At 41.8% G+C, this 20,821-nt stretch overlaps 2 protein-coding genes across 3 annotated transcripts; one reads left to right on the plus strand and one right to left on the minus strand.

Annotated features, from left to right (window-relative positions):
- The first annotated feature begins 23 nt into the window (after nt 1–23).
- LOC114435160 (secretory carrier-associated membrane protein 4-like) lies at nt 24–7,247 on the plus strand. The gene is made up of 7 exons (XM_028404766.1): nt 24–148; nt 620–646; nt 765–893; nt 1,005–1,161; nt 4,871–4,972; nt 5,541–5,658; nt 5,765–7,247. Exons 2-7 carry the CDS (start codon nt 640–642, stop codon nt 5,951–5,953), a joined length of 702 nt encoding a protein of 233 aa, XP_028260567.1. The 5' UTR covers nt 24–148; nt 620–639; the 3' UTR covers nt 5,954–7,247.
- Nucleotides 7,248–8,502: 1,255 nt separating this feature from the next.
- Nucleotides 8,503–20,801, minus strand: LOC114434316 (semaphorin-4E-like). Of its 2 annotated transcripts, XM_028403436.1 has the most exons (15): nt 20,647–20,791; nt 18,727–18,972; nt 15,288–15,790; nt 14,968–15,110; nt 13,573–13,635; nt 13,126–13,224; nt 11,975–12,074; nt 11,568–11,678; nt 11,315–11,466; nt 11,034–11,206; nt 10,654–10,810; nt 10,346–10,568; nt 9,819–9,934; nt 9,511–9,730; nt 8,503–9,428 (listed from the first exon to the last, which is right to left on the minus strand). In XM_028403436.1, exons 3-15 carry the CDS (start codon nt 15,394–15,396, stop codon nt 8,728–8,730), a joined length of 2,367 nt encoding a protein of 788 aa, XP_028259237.1. In that variant the 5' UTR covers nt 15,397–15,790; nt 18,727–18,972; nt 20,647–20,791; the 3' UTR covers nt 8,503–8,727. The 2 variants fall into 2 exon arrangements, with proteins under 2 accessions (XP_028259237.1, XP_028259236.1); XM_028403435.1 differs by lacking the exon at nt 18,727–18,972 and having other exon boundaries at nt 20,647–20,801.
- Between the last annotated feature and the right edge of the window lie 20 nt (nt 20,802–20,821).

The raw sequence follows: 20,821 nt of genomic DNA on the forward strand, positions 1-20,821 counted from the left end.
GAAACACTGTAAATCGATTGGAACTACAAGTGCTACACGGTGCTGCGCAGTCGCAGTACGTTTGATTGGGGTCGAGAAGGCGCATCCTGAATGAATTCCGGACCCCTGCAGCTGTCGACGGAAACGTGAAGAGATAAACACTATTTCGGTAAGTATCTTCATCACGCTGTACGTGAATTTGTTAGCCGTGTGTGTGTTTTTAGCTCCTGTTAGGTGGCAGCCGGTCAGTCAAACGAAGCAACAACGTGAGATAAAGAGACTCTGAGCTCATCTCTGCTTCTGCTTGACTGCTGATCTGCCCAGCGGCTGCTTTAGCTGCTGTAAACTGTACAATACTGCACAATACTGCATATAAAGTAAACATTTAAGTTCACAAATCTGTAGTCAAAATGGAGTGGATGTAATTCATTTGTTTATAGTTTGAACAAAGTTACGTGTAGCAGTGAGAGTTACGCTAATTGCAGAAACATGCACAAATGAATTAGTAGTACACAGTTAACTATTCCTTAAAGTGACTGAATACGTGATTGTTGAGACAAACGATGAATATCACGTATGACAGTATTCCTAGAATGGTATAAAAATGAGTGTTAACTAGTGATTTATTTCTATTATTCAGGAAAGAAGTGGGATTTCAAAATGGCAGGTATGTCTTTTAAATCTGTTTTTTCCACATTCCTCTACTTTTTACTGACTAATTATCCTGCTGTAAAATACTTATTTTGCAGAGAGAAAAGTATGATGAACTTTGCTTTCTGTTTCAGAACGGACGAATAATTTTCCTCCGTTGCCTCAGTTTCTTAAAATAAAGCCATGCTTTTATCAGAACATTGAAGAGGAAATTCCTGGTCCACACCAGCAGTTGGTGCGCAGGGTCTACATGCTTTGGATGAGTAAGTCTTCATATGTTTCGTAATGCTATGCCCCTTTCTGAAGAAGCTAAAAGTGACTTCCTCTCTTTTCTTCCCCCTTCCACTCCCCCCCCTCCTTTCCTCTGGCTGCAGTGTATTCAGGCACGCTGTGTGTGAATGTGATCTCGTGTATTGCTTGGTGGGCGGGAGGTGGAAATGCCACAAACTTTGGCTTCTCCCTGCTCTGGCTCATCATCTTCAGCCCCTGCAGTTACACCTGCTGGTTTAGACCGCTCTACAAAGCTTTCAGGTTAGTCACCAATTGGTAAATCTCAGCCACTTATGAACGACTGTGCTTTATTTAACATGTGTCCAAGGGGTATCTGCACACAGGTTATAGTATAACATACATACATGCTAAATCTCAGGGTTAGAAGTAGGAATGTTCTGTGACACTTGACACAGTCTGTAAAACAGTTCCTGACTCAAATCAACCTCAGCACAAGGCCACATTTTAGAATTCTTTATATTTCTGCCTAAATATGATCCAGAATATCAGCTGATTTCCACACAACTCCTAAAGTACACCAAGACTACCCAATCAAACAAACAAAACAGATATTGTATACTTCATTTATTTATTCATAAATCATTCATCTTTCACATCACCATACATATCTGTGAGTGGCACGTTTGCTTCCAGTATCTGGTCTGCGACTGGTTTCTCAATACAGAACAGCTTGAATTCTGTTGGTGGAACCTTTGTGACCCTCTGGACATGTCTTGATTTGACAGCAGTCCTCCATTTTCACGCAGTCTGACAGAGTGTGAATTTGTGGTGTGCAAACACTTTTAGAGGTGGTTGTGTAATATTTTCCAGCTTAATAAGCAGAAACAACTCTTTTTCTGAGGTTCTCAGAAATCCGCTTTGATCGTGCCATGATGCACTTCTACAGCCAGGTGTTGTGAAGATCTGACATTGATAGATCACTGTTGACTAAGCAAAACATGGCACTCACTGACACGTCCCACTAATTTAAAATTAACCTCTGAATAAATGGAATTGAATTTGGCCTTTAGATTAGCTGTTGATCTCAAAGGCAATTTTGGCACTTGGATATAACATTTAAGTCATTTGTCAGAATAATTTTCTCAGGCTTTGTGTGAAAATCAGTAGTTGTTTTGGGTTATTATCAAGCGCCAACCTCCAAAAGCCAGTAATTTCCCATAGACTCCCATGTTAAAATGGCCGATTTCACAGCAGAAAAGAACATGTTTACAGCCTGGTACAAAAAAACTACTCTGGTCTCATGATAGGTTCTCTTCTAGTGTCAATTGTACAGGGGGTGAATTTTTTTACAACTCACTCGTTTCAATGGTATTCGGACTTAAAATTACGCATAATTATGGGCGTTGCCGCTTGAGCGACAGACAGTTGACGTATCACAGTGTGAGTTTCCTGCTTTCACGATCGCCCGCCCCCCTAAACCCCGCTCGTGCTCCCCCTCTTTGTCCATATTTGGAGTTTTGGTGGACGTGACGCTGCCAACATGGCGACAGTCATCGCGTCCCGGAACCTCCCACCGAGCCTCAAAACGGCTCCTCAGAAACAAACGGGTGACGTCACGGAAGCTCTGTCCATAGTTTTTACTGTCAATGGTTATTATGCAGAAACTCTGAAAGGTTCACAACTTTTCAAGCATCACCATACTGCTCATAACTGCTGGTTCCAAATCCAAACAATTTGCGGACGTATTGACTGGTTCAACACATCCACAAATTGTTTGTTCTTTGAGGAATCACATTGGCCAAAATGCTTATTTTTTGTGAATGGAGACATAAAAAAAGTAAAAGTGGTTTTGTGAAAGATCACAATGTAAAGTTTAGTTTCAATTTATTAAATCAACAGAAGTTTACTCACCTGAAAGGTTTAGGTCCAACACTTCTGCTTGAAGGTGCATTATACAGAGTCACAGGACAGGAACTGTATGGAGATGTCGGTCTTATAAAAAGCACTTGCCTGCAAAGATGACGATCAAGCAAAGTTGAGACCACCACCACCTGAAAGGTCACAATGAACTACTCACACACCTCAGTTTACTTCTACAGGAAGACAGATCTGGGTTGTGTTGGCATATCAGTGATTATGCAAACCAACTCAAAAAGAACACAACACTTTGTGCGTACTGTGTAGTTTCCTTACTCTTTATATAGGAAGGGAAATACTTCTGAATACAATATCTCAGGCTCATGGGTTCAAGGACGAATTCATTACATTTTGTTGCTCAAAAGTCTGTGCACTCTAAGATTCTGGAAATGTCTTACATCTGACACCAAGATACTATATGTCTGTGAGTTTTGATGTATGTACATTTATGTAATCCGACTACAGTGACAGAAAAAATTTGGCGACCCCTTCAGCATGTGGGTTAAAATTTGACTGAGTGTGGTCTGATCTTCATCCAAGTTACAGTTCCAAAAACATTTAAACCACTTTAACAGCAACACACAGCTCCTTCTGTTCTGACACTCCACTTTCTGGAAAGACTGGATGGCTGTTTACCTATCAGCTGGGATGTACCGCAAAGGCTTCTGTGTCCTGTTTACTTTATTAATGGCATCTTACTTGATCCTCACCCTCTGCTACTCTATGTCCTTGGCAGAGGCAGAGAAATTGGACCTCAGTGCCATGATCTGTCGCCATTACGTGAATTTACCTTATTTTGCATTTTGAATTTGACAGTTAATGGATCGACAACAGTGACACAAAGCTCCAGAAGCTCTTGGGCTTTTTATTTATTTATTTACATTTATTGGGCGATCATCTTCCTGCTCTCTCAGATTTACCCAGTAATTGACCAGTATTTGTTTCCCGCGTTGTTGACATAATGGCACAAGTGCCATCCAAGTACCTGTCTGTACATGAATGGCATGCACACGATGTTTTTAGTGCTCCCATGCCCCAGCCTTTAACAGCTCATACTTAAGCATAGGGTTTAGGATTATAATTGTGATGCTAAACCATATGCTACACTGTTGTAATCTCTTCTAATTTAATTAGAGCTTTGTAAATGTGAATGAAGGACTCTGCTCCCCAGTCTACCCCTACCACACCTCCTATCACCCACTATTTTACACTTTTCATTAACATATAACATGGCCTTTTATGTTAATCTACCTTCAAAGTAGAATAAAAATGTCTGGTCTTGGTCAATATTATTATAACTTATAATATTATTATAAGTTATTTTCATATGTCTACGAATTTCTACACATTTCTTCCGCTTTTCAAAGGTGCCACACATTTATCCTTAATTCCTGACATGATATTGGTAATATTGAGGGGATTTCTTTTCTAACTCCACACCCTACTTTTATCTAGTTAGATGCATCAGTCTTTTGTTTAGCATTTCATACGTTTGCATATTTCTTATTAGTTACTGGTACTTGTTTTCCAGTTGTTAGCACAGGATAACTCCAGTCTTCTTTCTTTTTTCTTTTTCTCTTTTTTTTTTTTTTTTTTTTTTTTTTTACCTCTACCAATATTTCTAATCATTCCTCACACTGCTTCTGCTGGAGCTGAGATTTATCTTCCAGTTCAGCACCACAGTGTGATCTCCTTCAAAAGAGCTGTTTTGCATTAGACAACCTAATAATCTGGCTAAAGTGGAGCCTACTGTGAGGACACAAAAGTACACCTGTACAATGTTCCCACCAGCACTGGGTTAAATAGTTAAAGACATAATAGATTATAATTGTCTCTTTATTTATCTAAAATAAAATAAAAAAATACTTAAGAAGAATTTCCTGTGCAGAAAACCAGGTTATTCCAAAGGGCTCACATACACTTTGCTACTGTAAACACAGGTCTCTACACTCACTATGACATTTGTTGACTTATAATTAGACTGATTACTAGCTAATGCGTGTTGTTGTTGATTGATATATATGTGTTTCTAGTTTGTCTTTTTAGAGCAAAAATGGCAACTGCATTCTGGGTTTCTTCATCTCTTTCACAGGGCTGATAGCTCCTTCAACTTCATGGCCTTCTTCTTCATCTTCTTCCTTCAGTGTGTCTTGACCCTCATCCAGGCTTTAGGCATCTCTGGTTGGGGAACATGGTGAGTTGAATCAAACCAGCTCTGAACACTGTGCATGTGTTGTGAGTTTCTGAAGGTCTGTGTTCACATGGACATGAGGATATGTGTAATAATAAAACTCCTACACAATGAGAGCCATTTTTGTGCATCCTTTCTGGCTACAAGATCTGGCCGGGAAGAATATCTGATTGCATCAAATAATCTTGTGAGAGTGTTTGATTTAAATGATGCCGGAGGCAAATGGATATAAACTTTATCTATATACAGCCACAATGCTGGTATTGCAGGTATTGCAGTTCAATTCTTATTGTAGTCTTGCTGAGTTGCCAATCAGTGTCTCCAGTCAGCATTGCTGTATTGTTATCTTCTCATGTCTTAATTTAGGGGGGTGACATGTCACACTGTTGCTTTCAGTGAATTTACATAGAGGTGCTTTTGAATGCACGTAGAGTTGATGCTGCATCTGCATTCTCACTGCTTAATGGCCCATTAGTTACTGTGTTACATTTGTATTGAACTCACTGCTGAGCGCATACACTCTGATGACTAACCCATACTACTCCATCTCACCTTCACCAACACATCAAAGCGGCTGGATTGCAACAGTGATGTTTTTCAGCCAGAATGTGGGCTCCGCTGTAGTGATGCTTATCACAACTCTGCTCTTCACTGTGGTGACTGTTTTAATGGCACTGGTTCTCCTTAAGGTGAGTGAATACATGTAAATATATCTGCACTTGTTGTTAACCTCCACAGAAAGGTTTAAAAAAAAGTCTCAAATACAACAACATACAACATCTTTTCATGTCGTAGGTGCACAGACTGTACCGTGGGGGTGGTGGTAGCATGGAGCGTGCTCAGGAGGAGTGGAGCACTGGGTTGTGGAAGAGCGCACCGGTGAGAGAAGCAGGGTTCAATGCTGTTGCTCAGACATCCCAGGGCCCGAGTTTGCCACAGTACCCCGCTGCTGTGCCAAGTTACCCTGACAACAGTCACTGGTGATGACCAAGTATCGCCTCTAGATGGAGACAGATCATTTATGCGGTGCTCAAGGAAGCGCTTCACTACATCATTCTCCCCTCACATGATAAGTTGTAAAGGGGTACTTTTTTAACGAGAGGACAGGATAGCTATAAAAAAAAAATTCATCAGAGAGTTTTGTTGCAAATCTCTACATAAAGGTTATCTTCTACACATGTCATTCCATTTCAACGTTCTTTACATTAGCTTTTTACAAAAATGAAATGTGTTTCAAATTTTCAATTGGCCGCCAAAAAAAGAGAACGTTTCAGGACAGCAGTGTTTGAAGAATGTGTGCCTTATGGACCTTTGATATCATTCTTTTGTGTATTGCCCGAGCTGCATGTTGTAGTATGCTGAAGAACAGGGTTTTCTTTATACATTTGCAAAAAGAGAGTCTGGAAAGTGCATGATTTACAGTGGAATTCTTTGTCTGTGTATTGTGGCAGGACTTCAGTTTATTTTTGATACGCTGTGCTCGATGTTTCCACGCTTGCCTGTGATGTCTTAAAATGCGCCTTAACTGCTGCGTGCAGGTTTTGCATGTAAAAAATATCTAGCTTGACTTTCGCCTTAACAATTGCTGCTTTTTTTGGTAATACTGGACTTATGCTTCAGTGAAGCAACTCCTGTGTGATATCTCACTGAGCACTGGTGTGCCAGAATACCTGCCTCTTCATTATTTTGATAATGGGGGAAAAGTCACACCCAGAGTAGATTATGTTGTATTCTGCCTCGGTATTTTAGTTTCTGTTGTTACGAAGTCACACTGTTTGCTTTTGGTGGTCACCCCCCCTACTGTGAAATCACCTTATCAGCTTTTGTCAATGTTCCAGTCACTTTCCCCCAGATAGACCTTTGTGTTCAGTAACTACAGTGTGCCTGCATGCAGCCTATCGTGGGATTTGGACTCTTATTCCAAATGTACTGACCTCTTTATCAAATAGGAATGCAGGCTGATTGAAATCCTGCATGTACATTCACTAACACATTTTTTTAAAATGCATTCAGATATTTTGTCATTAGAGTATATTCTGGAAAGAAATGTATAATTTTAAAAAATGGATTTGGTTTGAGCTGCTTTCGTTTCAGTCACAGCCTCTATCTACAGAGAAAAAGGTGCCTCATTGAATGACAATTCTAAAGTGTCCTTCATGGCCAACTGCCAAATTAAGTATTTGGATTTTTTTTGGTTATTTGATAAGTGACTGAATTAAAACAGATGTTGAATTAACATTTAAATATTACAACATTTCAATAAATAATCCTATTCACAGAATGGTGTATGTCCTCACTGCAGATAAGAACTTTCAGTGGAAATATTTGCACTTCATGGGCTCTTGTAGCATTAAACAAACACTTTTAAAACACACTTTAAGGTTGAGCCATAACAAGTTGACCAGGGTTACCAATTTTGGACCAGTGACCACCACTGATCATGAAAGTGCATCTCTAAAGCCCGCTTTTGCTAAGCCTTTTTTTTAAGGACTTTAAAGACTTCATCTCCCTCCGCCTCAGTGTAAAGCTCTTTTCACCCAGGCAGAGGCTGCTGCTGTCATATTGATTTATTCAGAAATGTTGAAAGAAACTGAGTGTGGGTTATAAAAAAACAAGCTTATGAGCATCATAGCCCTCCTGACAGCTGAAAGTAAAAGAAGAAACATCATTAAATCTTTGGAGGAAAAGCAGTGCCAGTGTGCAGGAGTGAGGGCAGCTAAACAATCTGAGAGTGATTTTTTTTTTTTACCATATAAACTTCAGAATTTGCTTGACTGAATTTGCTTTCACAAAAACAAACAATCAATACAACAGCACTGGCAATATTTTATTAATTTCTTACCTACAACTTTCTGCTGTTGAATAATTAAGCATAGACCCACCTCACATCTACAGCTTGAGTGAAAAGCACAGAGCAGATACTGGCTACATTCCTGCAGTTGTAACTTTTTTTCAGCCAAAACAAACAGATCTGAATTAAAAGCAAAGTGTGTCTGTGTTCTTGGTTCCTGGGTGCAAGGAACAAGGTGATCACTACTTACAGCTTGTGTACGACTACTATACACAAGGTTTTTATCTTACTGTGAACAAAGCAGTGCTTTCTGACAGCACCAACACTTCTGCATTCAGATGTCACTGTTGTCTTTTTCATGGTATGATTACGGTGTGTAATTTGTGTTTAGTGGTGTATCCAAAGAAAAGAAACAGCCTGCTAGTTCACACTAAAAGACAACAGAGCATTTACTGGAGTATAATGTCAGTTGTGTTTGTAAGATAGAAGTATAAAATGGTCACCTCCTATATGAGGGGCTTTATATGCAGAGGCAGAGGTATATCTGTACTCCATTGTTTTATCAGCTGCAGGTAATAAAAGGGTGGTGCAGGCATCGCTTTTCCCCGATTAATGATGAAGAATAACAGATGACAGTGAAATGCATTTGGAAATTAAGACACAAAATGCTACTTGTTGCTGACTTAGGTTAAAGCCATTTTAGGATGACATAAGAATTTATGTAATAAATAGTGGTCAGGTGTTGTCTGTACACAATATATTACATACAATTATTCATACAAAATATATTTATATACCGTATATAAAAAACTTTAACAGCTGCTTGGTGAGAATATGGAAATGATGACAGGAGGACACCAATCAAAGGAATTTATAATGTGAAATGGTGTTTTTAGAACACCTACAGGGAGTATGTGATTAGTGCACTGGTGTCGGCCTTGTCCTGTATTCTATTACCTCAGCACAGTCAAATCTCTGACTCATCATTTATGTATCCCAGGCCATCCAGACTTGAAATGTTGGCCATAGGTGTGAAGTGGTGCTCTCCGTTCCCTTTGAAGTCAACAGCGGAGTGATTATTATTGGCACTGTACTCAGCTGACTGCTTCTTCCCATCACATTCACTCGAGCTTTGCGCAAACTTGAAACACTCCCAGCGCTCTCGATTCCACATCCAAAATATGACCCCCATCAGGGAGAAGCAAAACAGTGCCAGCAGAGCTACGGCCACCTCTAGATAAGTCACTCTGCCAGTGCCCCTTTGATTCTCAGGGGACAATGGGTCCTCATTGCCTGAGTCTGGCACAGGCCCTGGTGCAGCTGTATTCAGAGTGTGAATAGAGTCTGAGGAATTTGTCACTGCGGTGCCAGGAGTGGGCCCGTCCCCCACTGCTGGCCCAGAGTAGAGCTGTAAATGATAAACCGCCACAGTCCGGTTGTATGTTCTGCCATTTATCCGCTCTACTGAATCACAAGTGTACAACCCAGCGTCTGACTTGGAGGCACTCAGGATGAGCAGGCCTCCGCTGTAGATGTAGTATTTGTGGTTGGAGTGAAGTGTTTGTTCGGAGAATCTCCAGCGGACCTGTGCCAAGTTGGAGTGAAGTTGGCAAGACAGCTGGATGTTGTTCCCTGGGATGAGGGCAAAGTCCACAGCTGCCACTGGATCTGTCAACAAACACACAGTCCAGCGTCAGGACAACAACACAGCAGGAACTCATTCTAAAAGAGGTCTTCCCATTAAAGGTACCTGGCTGAGGACACTGGGACACGTCTCCCTCTTTCAGACTTTGTATAACCGCTTTTGAAGAGGAAGACAAGCTGTTGACTGAAGAGCACTGCTCAGTGGAGAAGTCCCAGGCACAGTAAGGGTCCCGGGCCAGGATGCAGTCCACACAGGTCTCATAGCGGCTGCAGTTACTGACCGGCATCTGGACAGCACCAAACTCTGAACCAGCATACAGCTGTCCCTGTGATAGCACACATATGTGTCATCTTTATTACACGTTCAAAGAAGTTTACAATATTTCAAAAAAATAAAAATCATGTGTAGTTTACCTTGCTGGATGAGAGCCGCAGGATGCCGATGGGTTCGGGGTTTTCATACAGCTGAATCTCCTCAATTATGAACATCTCTTCAGCGTAGTTAACAGCCTTCTGAATATAACCGTTTTCTGTTGTAGACGAAACATTTTCTTGAGAACATACGTACTGTGAGTGAAAAAAAGTTTTTTGTTTTTCAAAAGATTGTGCTAAAACATTAGTTTGGTGTGGTGCTGCAGAGATGTTTACGAGAGATATTTAGCAGGTTAACCAGCTAGCTCCATCTCCTAATACCACTTTGTCCCTCAAGAGCCGATAATGAGTCACTGCTGTATCTAATCTTCTTCTGCTTCCTCTGCTGGTCAGCAGGCAGTGTCACACACAAAGCTGAGATTGTGTAGCTTATGCAGCAGATTATCACACAGGTTGGATTTGGATGATTTTCATGCTGTAGCAGTGTCACATAGTGAATTCTTCTGCATGGATTTATATGACATTTGATAGTTTTGTAATAGATAGAATATATATATCTTCTCATTTACCTGTGCCAATGAACATGACGTTATATCTCTGTCCATCCAGAGCTAACACGCTGTCCACTACGATTCGCGTCAGCAGGGCTCCATTCTTGACCAGCAGTGGCCCTCCTGTCAGAGGACGGACAGCCTCATCCATTAGGGGACGGTCTCTGATGAACTGGAGGGTTTTGTCTGGAAGGTCCAGAGAGCGATTCATCCCCATTTTACGCACCGTATTATTGATACACTGAAAATACAAGACAAGCCATTTAGAATTTTTGGTTTCCAATCTGTATAGCATATGTGCGACACATAAATGTTGTTCCACTCACCGCTCCTGGTCTGGGGACTGGCACCTCACCAGTGTACATCACCCACTTAACATGAGATGTCTCCACTGCCACAGGTGTCTTAAACTTTCCCTCATTGAAAATATCTCGAATAGCAGACATGCTGTATGCACACACAGCAGATACCTGCGACAAGCTCCTGGAAAACATCACACGTTTAATCAGAACACCATCAATCTTCACTTATAAATCATCAACACACCTGAAAGTTCAAATTTTATTTGAACTTTTTTTAATGAGTAGTATTCTTATCATGTCAGCCTGGTCACACACACACAGCTGATTGCTACAAACACAATAGCAGATGAGGCTGTTCTAAAGCCAACACCCACCCTGAGCTGTATCTGACAGTAAATACTTACGACTGTGGAGTAAAGACAGCGTAGAAGACACTCTTCCTCCAATCCTTGTGCTTCAGCAGGAAGACATCTTGGACAATGGGGGGCAGGCTGGGTTCAGGGAACGAACAATCCAGGCGAGCTTTCAGGAACGACGTCCATTTCCTCTGCAGCGTCCGCTGTCCGCCCATATCCCCCTAAAAACAGACAGCATATTCTCTTTAACAACAACCAGACCCGTGTCAGACAGACCTGAGGGCTCACACACACACACACTGTGTGTTTAGGTCACTTCTTCATTATACCTTGCAGACACGGGCCACTCGTGACACTGCAACTTTGCTGTAGAAGTCGTACTCCATTGCATTTTCACTGAAGAACATGTACACCTTATCGTCATCACCGTCAGGGCTGTCAAAGCTCTCGCCCACAAAGTCCATGTAGACAAAGTTTGGCTCTGAAACCATACAGCGATACATTGTCAAATAAGGTCGAGTGTAGTGATGACCATACTTTGCATATTCTAATATTTAATTCCTTAAGTGGACAGGAACTCACCACTGAGCCAGGAGCTCTTAAACTCAGTGCGAAGAGCCAAGTTTGAGCTGCGAAGGACCACGGGCTCTGAGCCCAAGAAGTTGATGGATGTAGCAGAATACAGGTCACTTCCTGTTGGACAGGAACAAGAGATGAGGAAAAATTCCTGGAAATCCATTATTCACATTAAGTTGGAACAATATCCCATAAATATGCCTCCTAATAGACTGAACAAACAGGCTTTTCCAGACTAATCAGCTCACAGTGCATAATGAGTGAGCAGGAAGCACTAGCTGACGATTAGGCGATATTTGTTATGCACTGAGTCTTGTGGCAAGTGAGTTCTGTGTGCAGCTGTCACACTTTGAACATTCAGCAGTATTCTGCACTTTGTTCCTGTTGGCAGCAGAACTGACTCAGACACTCACCGACCATGAGGGAGGAGTATCTCTGAAAGGGATCAAAAGGACACTTCCCCTTTCCCTCCTCCTGCTTTCCCTCCAGCCTCAGCTGTCCATTAGCAAAGGTCTGTTGGAAACACAGAGAGAGAGACAGCCAGAGAGAGACAGAGAGAGGAAAAGTTGTTTTAAGAAACTAAAGACAGAAAATTGTTGTTTTATTCAGGCACAACACTGGGATTATAAATTGAAATTAAATCAAGTGACTCCCATCATTCAAAAAGGCAACATGTTTGTAGATTAATCTCCAACATTAAACTCTTCAGGTTTAAGTGTACCCATACACCGAGCATCATGTCTTCATGTCTTTATTTCTTTAAGTGTTTGTCTGCAGGTTCACAGAGGATCTCTGAAATTGGACTATTCTGCCAAAATAAACCTTATTCATGAGCGACACTAACACTGTCTAACCCATGACACACATGAAAGGAAGGACGTTTGTCTGAAGAGGCTCCTGTGTGATAACATGTGTTGTCTCTTTGTTTGTATTACAGAGAGCACACAGTGGATACTAAAGGGCCTGCAGCATGAAGCCTTTAGTTGTTTTCTCATTGCAGGAACCAATGGGCAGTTTTAGGGCAGCCTGCACCTTTTGTGCATGTTTCCACTGCTGGAGTCTGTAAAGGTGTCTTACAGGGATGTTTTGATCGGGGAAGGGAACACAGAGGAGAGCTTTGTTTGTTTTATCATTAAGAATTTTAAATGAGAGGTTTTGATTTATTACATCAGGCCCTGAGTACAGTGGATTCTACACGCGATGGAAAAAGAGAGGTGAATGAACTAATAATGATCACGCCATTTTGCATCTGCCCTGCCTGTGATAGAAAAACACCTTTTGTCTTTTGACTGCAACATTCAACACGCTTAAACCCAACCTGGCTTAAAGATAAGTCAGGTGATGGTCCACAGGTTTCTTACTGTCAACAAATCCAACCACAATTAACAATGCATTAGTTCTTCTGACACCTGTACACACACACACACACATCTAATAATAGAATGTTTGTGGTTTGTTGACAATAGAAAGAGATATTGGACTACCGGTATGTCAGCCTCAATTGTTTTCATGTAAAACCACTATAAAGAAACATTACCACCAAAAGTTTCAATGATATACTTACCAAGTAATCACAAGTCGGGCTAAAAGCATTTGTGCCACAAACATACATAGTTGTGTCATTCAGAGTGTGCAGGGTTCGAATGTAGTTACGGCATTCCACCTGCAACAAGATCCAGCAGAGAGAACGCCGAGGTCAGAGCTGTGTTAGTTCAGCCGCAAAAACACAAACATGCCACATACATACATACAGCACCTGCATGGGCACCCTGGTGGCCAAAAGGTCAAGGCTGTGTACGTGCATTTTTTTTCCTCATGCCTTTATTTGGACATTCAGTGCAAAGCTATAAGCAGAGCACTTCAAAAAGAATCTATGCAAAGGTATGCGACAGAAAAACAACAACATAGAGATAGATTGCGTGTGGGAGTGAACTTCTCTCAGTCATCCATCATGCTTTAAAACCACGCTAAGAATATAAGTTATGTGTGTTTTGAAAGACGCTGCACAAACCTCAGCCTGTTTTCCCTTGTACATGCACTCCCTCTGCTTCTCCTCGGTGACTCGCCAATACACCTGCATCAACAGAAGGAGAGAGTCGTGTCAACGCACGCAGGAATGATGTTGCAACCCTGCAGTCCATTTACTCTCACACATTTCATTGTTTGTGTAACATCAAGACCAGTCAGTGAACGCATGAAGGGAATACCTATTAGGCCAGAGGCACTAATCCCTGTTCAGCTGTTAGATGTGTGACTACAGCACTGTCTGACCACTGACACAACAAAACCATTATTCATTCAAGTTCCTCCTCATGCAAATACTGATGGTGTGAGTGAAACTTCTGCACAAAGTGCAAGCTAATCTTTGACTGGAATACTCAGCCCGGTGGGTGGCAACAAGAAACAACTGTTTACTGTCTATGATGAAAACAAATCCCTCGTCCAGGACTTCTCTACAGTCTCTATCGTTAGAATAGGAAGAGCAGGAATGTTAGTGGGAATTTAGAATTTGGTGGTTTTATACAACAAGATCAACTTATTCCTTTTAGATCAGACTTTATGTTAAATTGTCATTTTTCTGCTGTAACCTGTTACAGTTATATCTGTTTTGGTTTTATTTAATGTGTTCATTTAATGTTCAAAAATGTTGATCTCCTGATCAAACAAATGTGAATTACAGGTCTCTTCGTATGATAAACTCTGTACAAGACAGTATCATCATCAGGATAAACCTGAGCACGGTCTGCATGACCTTGTTTAGTCTCGCATTGGAGACAGAGTTCTGTCCTTATCTCAGGACACAGTGTTATAACGGAGCATCAGAACGGGCAGGCTGTGCTCTTCACTCGTCTGCAGTCATATCTGTCCTCTTCAGTCGAGTTTATTTGTTAGTTATATGTAGTAAGTCAAGCTCTACTGCAAATCTGATGTGAGGAGATAAAATCTGATGACATCTGAGGGGATATAAATGATTAAATGGATGAACGTGAAATACATATTTACTCACTTTTCACAGTTCTTTTGTAGTTTTTATCTTTTAATATACAAATCTTTAATCTAATCTTCAGACAGAAAAGATATTTTGATGCACCATCTAACCGGACATAACCTGTGGCCTCCAGCCTTAAGTCACATACTGATTACTTGATGAAATATCTTTATACAGTAAAATGTCATAAACGTTGAATAAATCTTTCACCTTTTTATCTGCAATCATTCATAGTTAATTAATAGTTATTTTGTGGCGCATCCACACAGCAGCACCAGCTTATGTATTTTACAGTTTGCATGTTAATGTATGACAGCTGCAGGCAGCTGGTTTATAACAGGTTTTATAGCACGAGGCCTCTGATGAGGCGCCACACCTGGTCCTTTAGTAAACAGATAACTCTTCAGGTGTTCTTACCACAGCCTTTCTGAGCGAGATGTTGTTAATATCCAGGGCATAGATGGCCTCTCTGGCCCCCAGCAGCATCACACCCAGGTCTTCCCTCATCAGCATGGTGGAGTAATTGAATATTCCCTCTTCTCTGAACAACTTTTGTTCATCTGCACACAAAAACCAACATTACATTAACATGACATCCCATTTTTTACCACATTTTAGCTGCTGCCAACTGAAAGAAAGGAAAATACAGATTCAGTGTGAAAAATGTGATCCAGAGGAGCACAGTAAGTATGTGTCAGGACAGCTTGGTTGGCAACAGGAGAGAATGGTTGGCTTACTCTGTAAGGGGACAGTCTTTCGTGGGACGGTGTAGCGAGTGTAGTCTGCACTGAAGCAAACATGAAGCATCAATCCACAGACGATGCTCAGGGCTGAGAGAAGAGACATGGCTCAGAGTCCAGGTTTGTCTCAGTGGGGAAGAGCTGCACAGTCCAGCTCTGCCAACCAAAGCACCCAATCAGAGACAGAACATGGTCCAAGGTCTCAGTCCAGATGTCGTTACACTGAGGTGAGTTCACTATCCTGAACATGTGCCGTTCTGGCACAAGTCCAATTTGTTTACTGGAGACCCTTTTAAAAGCTTCTCATTCAGATGCAGCTCAGCCTGCTGTGGTTTCTGTTTGAAGTCGGTGTCCTGAGTGGTGGATATCTATGTCGGCGTTAGCCTCCAGCGCAGAGCTAATGAGCTGCTGGTGTCCTCTCTGGAAGGAGGAGCAGAAGCCATGCTGCCCGGCTAGTGATGAGAGAGGCTGGAGGAGATCATTTTCACAGCAGACAACTCCTGAAAAAGAAATGAAGAAAAAATCCATGAAATAAAGAGATAGACTTTATTATTAAGACTGGAATCATCCACCGATTAAAAGACCTTCTGTAGGAAAATGAAAACGGCTACACCTCATTGCTTTGAAGAAATTACAATACCCAGAAAAACCACATACGCACTGTGCTATATGCCCCACTTACAGCTATATGACTAGTCATAACAGTAAGCCTCATAGAGGGAACTGATACTAAGTGAAAATGTGCGGAGTGCCATGCAGCCCACCAACCCCCACTCTCTCTTCCTCTTCCACTCTCAGTATCTTCCTGTCCTCCTCCCTGATAAGAACTTGTTTCCTCTGGGCTCAGCGGGGTTCAGGCAGCAGAGGGGATCAGTTCAGGTCTGGGCATGCATGCAGACCTTGATAATTCGTCGCTCCAACACCCCATCCCCACCTTGGGATTCCATAAGGAATTGAGACTTCTTGCCACGTCTCTGGCAAGTTTCTCTCCGATCTGACTAACTGAGCGATGAAACCTCATTCAAAATTCATCAAGGCATCTTTCCTCAGAATAACACACAAACAGACTGGAGAGCAAACTCACTGGGTGAAGAGCTATACAAAAACAGCAGCACCACACAACTGCTTTGCAGTTGTTATTTGGATTGTTTTAAAGAAAACACAGCAGATTTCACAGAGGTGCATCAAACACAGCAGGGAGTCCGTATCTGTTGACAGACGGTGAGACTCCACGACACACAGCTAGGCGCTCACTCCCCTCTGAGCAATCCTGGATTTGAATGTGCAACTAACTGCCATGTTCCCACCGTGTTGTTACCTGACACAGTGGGACGAGCCGCTGCATGTGTAGAACTGCTCCTGTGTTGTCAGAGCAGCGGTGGCTTGCATACTTTTCCCCTCAGGCTGTTGGGGGTTGGTGGGGTTGGTTTTAGCTTTACAGCTGAATGGAATGACTGCAGGTTGTTTTGCAGATAGTTCCGAACAGTGCAGGCAGGTAGGCATGGCCACAATAATAGAAAAGCATGCAGCAGCTGTCTCTCTCTGCTCTTCCTTTGTTTATCCAGGGTCACACTCACACACTGACACGTGTGGACTCGGTATAAGGAGGGACGGGGGTGGTGGCGGGAGTGGGGGTGCGGGATTGCACAGCTGAGCAGTTTTACAAGTCTCCACTCATACACAGCTGATTTTATGTACAACAGGACTGATGTTTGGTCTGAAAATGCGTCACAATACACTACATACAGCAACATTTTGCACTGATGACAATGCTTTTATTTTGAAGGGGTAATTTATACTAGTGAGTACATTTTGATTCGATTTAGACTGATTGTGTAGCTGTTAAATAAAACACACTGTAATATATAATAATAAGCATTTTATTTATTTATTTTATTTCATTTTGGTTCATTATCCATATTGGATTTATTGTAGACACTGTAGGATTTTACTGCACACAGTATAAGTTGTATTATATATGACTACCAGTTTCCACTTGCCTGGATTTAACTTGAATGTTTATTAATGTTTAGATGGAGCACCTGGAATGCAAGCAATTTCCCCCTGGGATCAATAAAGTATTTCTTCTGATTGTAAGTGATGTAAGTGAATAATAATAATAAAATAGAAGTAGAAGACATATGAAAGCCAACAAGAGAGAGAGAAGAAGAGTCTGGCAGACCTCTGAAGCTCATGTTTAAAGATGTGCATTTGAAGTCATTAATTCATGATTTAATATGTTTCTTCTTCTGGTGAAGCATAAGAAGTGTTTCTAACCAGATGACTTAACTCCTCTCAGATAAAAAGTGCAGATCTTTTGTAGTGTGACAGATTGTCATCCAACATTAATGTGAAGCGTTTCTTTAGATGATCTGTTTCCTTTGCTGCTTGCTTTGTGTTTTTTATTAATCAGGAAGGACCCTCCTTTTTGACCTTCATGGAAAATGGCTGCATAACACCTCTGGTCTTTTTAATGCCATACCTTTATTTATTCTAGTAAGTCAATAATACAGGGAATGGATTTTGGCACGCCTTTACATGAAGAATGAAGTGACGTGTGTTCCCCCTGATTCAACTGTGATGTGTTCACTTCTGCTCTGTGTTCATCATCTCTCTGTTCTGTCTTTCAGTTTGATTCAGATTGTTTCTTTGACAACTGAGTAACCACAACAAAAACATATTAGGTGTACACTTAAGCAAAGTGTGAAATTCAGTTATGGCCTTTTGTTTATAGGGGATCCAATCCAGCACAGCCAGCAAAACCTGCTCAAGGACCTGCCATTGAACACACAGCAGCGTGATACAGTTCTGAACAGCTTGCTGATCTCTTTCTGGTTCAAACGGTTTCTGCAGGAAACAGTACAGTGCCTGCAGTTGAAACACTTCTTTCTGCTTCTCTTGAAAGTCAGCCTGACATTTGAAGCCCTGAGCCAGGGAAGATGAACTGCTTCAAAACCAGAACACACAACAAAAGTCTGACTCAAAGTGTTTCCCTGCATCTCCATACATGTAGATGTAAATGTCAGTTTACATTTCTGTAAGACAAATCCTTCAAAGGTTAGCTCTGGTGGGTTTTTACTAGTTATATACAGTCTTTGTTTTTTACTCAACAAGCAGTAGGTTCAAAAGCTGCACAAGCACAACACACTGAAGAAGCCCTGCAGCAGAATCTCCACACACTCCAACCACTTCAGGATATTTATAGGCTGTTCAGGAGCCTCCACAACACAACCCTCACTGTGGACTCTCTGTACAACTGCAAACAAAGCTTGTGAAACGTGCACAGACGTGCGTGCTGTTGTCATTCTTGTGAGTCATAACACATCCAAAAAGCAAACAGCTGGAGTGAGCCATGAAGGTGTAGGCACGGCGTCTTTATCTGCGTGACGGCACTCTGCTGTGTGGGCGAGACCTCCTGCTGCTATAACTGATTTACCTGAACGGCTGACTTGCTCCACAGGTTGGATGATGGTTGAGTCACTGACTGGTTTTGTTGTCTGTTTTCCTGCCCATCTCTTTGTCCTGCCAGCTGCCAGAGTGAGCCGAGCCATCCGCTGGCAGGCCGGGTGGTGAGCTGGCTGTGATACAGTATTCCATCACAGGGGACAGGAAACCAGTTGTGGGAGGGTGTTCACCTTTGACACTCTGTGTGTCACAGACTCTGTCTGTTGTGAAACATCCACTGGAAAACACACCCAAGGTTCAGCAGCAGGTTATATTTTTGCAAGCTTAGATTTGCTTTAAAAAGTTCTTTTATCATAATGACAGTGGCTCTGCACTTTTTGTTTTGATGTACAGGAGAGCTGTAATTATAGCTGAAAACAACACTTTACAAAAACGCTGTGTGTGTGTGTACACACTTCAACATTGTCAACATGTCACGTAATTTCCCAGCTTGGGATGAATAAAGTATTTCGAATCTATATGTATCATTAGAACAAAGTCACCGAACAACAGCTATGTAAAAACACAACAGTCTGTTTAATACACTCCTCGCCTCTTCCCTGACAAATCACTCATCATTGATGAGACAAGTGTAAATGCACATTGAATGCACCCATAAACACCAAAACACACACACCCAGACAAGTCTCTGCAGGACTTGGGGCAAACGAAGGGAAAAATGCAAACACACTTGACATCTCTGTGTGCTCTGCTTCAGCTGTGTGACATGTTCACTGACAGACTGGATCATCCCTGAAAATAAAATGTGGTGAAGGCAGCACCTAACATTCACAAGCAAGAAAAAGTGCTGTTTTATTAACAGTAAGAACGTGAAGAGCTGTGCATTAGAATATAAAAATAGTCATCCATTCAGAAGAATCCTTTCTAAGTATTCCCTGAGTCTGTCAGGTGGAAGAAATTGTGACACTAAGACACTAAGACACTAAGACGTGTCTTCAAATGTTCAGCCAGATCTCAAGAGTCTACACACATATTCATATTACATAACAAACCAATGTTACGTACTTTCGGCAAGAGATTAAAACATGATCCAACTATTTACAATATCTGCTGTTAATTAAACTGCCTTCTTTTCCCAATGAGTAGATCTTAGCTTAACTAGAGCTGCATCTTAAAAATGGCGTCAGTCTATCATGTAGCAGACGCAGCCATAAAGACATCAAATCTAAGAAAGCAACATTACTATCTGAGGCTGTCTGTGTACAGAGTGCCACTGTATTATCTGTGGTGCCTCCACACACACACACACACACACACAACCCCGCTGAGCAGCAGTACTATGACAGCTAAAACTGGGCAACCCCCCTGAGTAAGTGCACTGATAGCACTTAGCCTGTAGTCAGCCACACACATGTGCTACAGTTCTCACAGTTCAAACATCACTAAGACATCATACATGATGTGCACAAGCCTCAAATTCCATGTTGTTTATATTGTTTATAAGGTTTAAATTCTACTAAATAAAGTCAGTTTTTTTGTTTCACTGTTTGTGGAATGTTTCTAAAGGGTTTTAAATTATAAGTTAGAGTTTAAACACAATACACTTTGGCGTGTGATCCACACACACACACACACACTCACAGCCTCCTGTGACACACTCCTCTAAGTTTGAGCGCCTCTCTCTCGGTGTAACACTAGCTGAGCTGGTGTAAGTGTTTGTACCCATATCCTACTACTGCTTAGTCCAGCTCTCAGCTGCTATTATTAGATTAGGATATCCTATAATCTTTAGATAAGTCAGAGAATTTGCTGTGCGCTGTAACCTCACAGGTTGCCAGTCCAATTCCCACCAGCAGCCCGAGCTCCGTGGAAAAAAGAAAAGAAAAAAAGCATCCTGTGGGACAAACGTGAACACAAACAAGTCAGAAGCTCGTGTCGGTGCGCGACTCACCGGGAGGATCTACAGCAGGCTCCGCTCAGACCGTTGGCGTGCGTCGTGGATCCGGCTCTGCGCTTCCCCTGCTCCACCTGTAACGTTCACTCCACCTCTAATTCCTGCAGGGAGCGATTATCCTGCAGCTCTCAGCGGTAGGCAGTGCCTGATCATGTGACTTTTGACCATATCT

The sequence above is a fragment of the Parambassis ranga genome, chromosome 4 (genome assembly GCF_900634625.1).
Source record: "Parambassis ranga chromosome 4, fParRan2.1, whole genome shotgun sequence".
Taxonomy (NCBI): domain Eukaryota; kingdom Metazoa; phylum Chordata; class Actinopteri; family Ambassidae; genus Parambassis; species Parambassis ranga.

Bases quoted from the DNA above. Each gene is read 5' to 3' on its own strand.
- LOC114434316 (XM_028403435.1), bottom strand. From the start codon at position 15,396: ATGTCTCTTCTCTCAGCCCTGAGCATCGTCTGTGGATTGATGCTTCAT. The intron at 10,811-11,033 runs GTAAGTATTTAC...GATGTTTTCCAG, and splicing joins GCTGTCTTTACTCCACAGTC to GAGCTTGTCGCAGGTATCTG. The intron at 10,569-10,653 runs GTGAGTGGAACA...TTGTATTTTCAG, and splicing joins CAGTCCCCAGACCAGGAGCG to TGTATCAATAATACGGTGCG.
- LOC114435160 (XM_028404766.1), top strand. The intron at 894-1,004 runs GTAAGTCTTCAT...CTCTGGCTGCAG, and splicing joins GGTCTACATGCTTTGGATGA to TGTATTCAGGCACGCTGTGT. The intron at 5,659-5,764 runs GTGAGTGAATAC...TTCATGTCGTAG, and splicing joins TGGCACTGGTTCTCCTTAAG to GTGCACAGACTGTACCGTGG.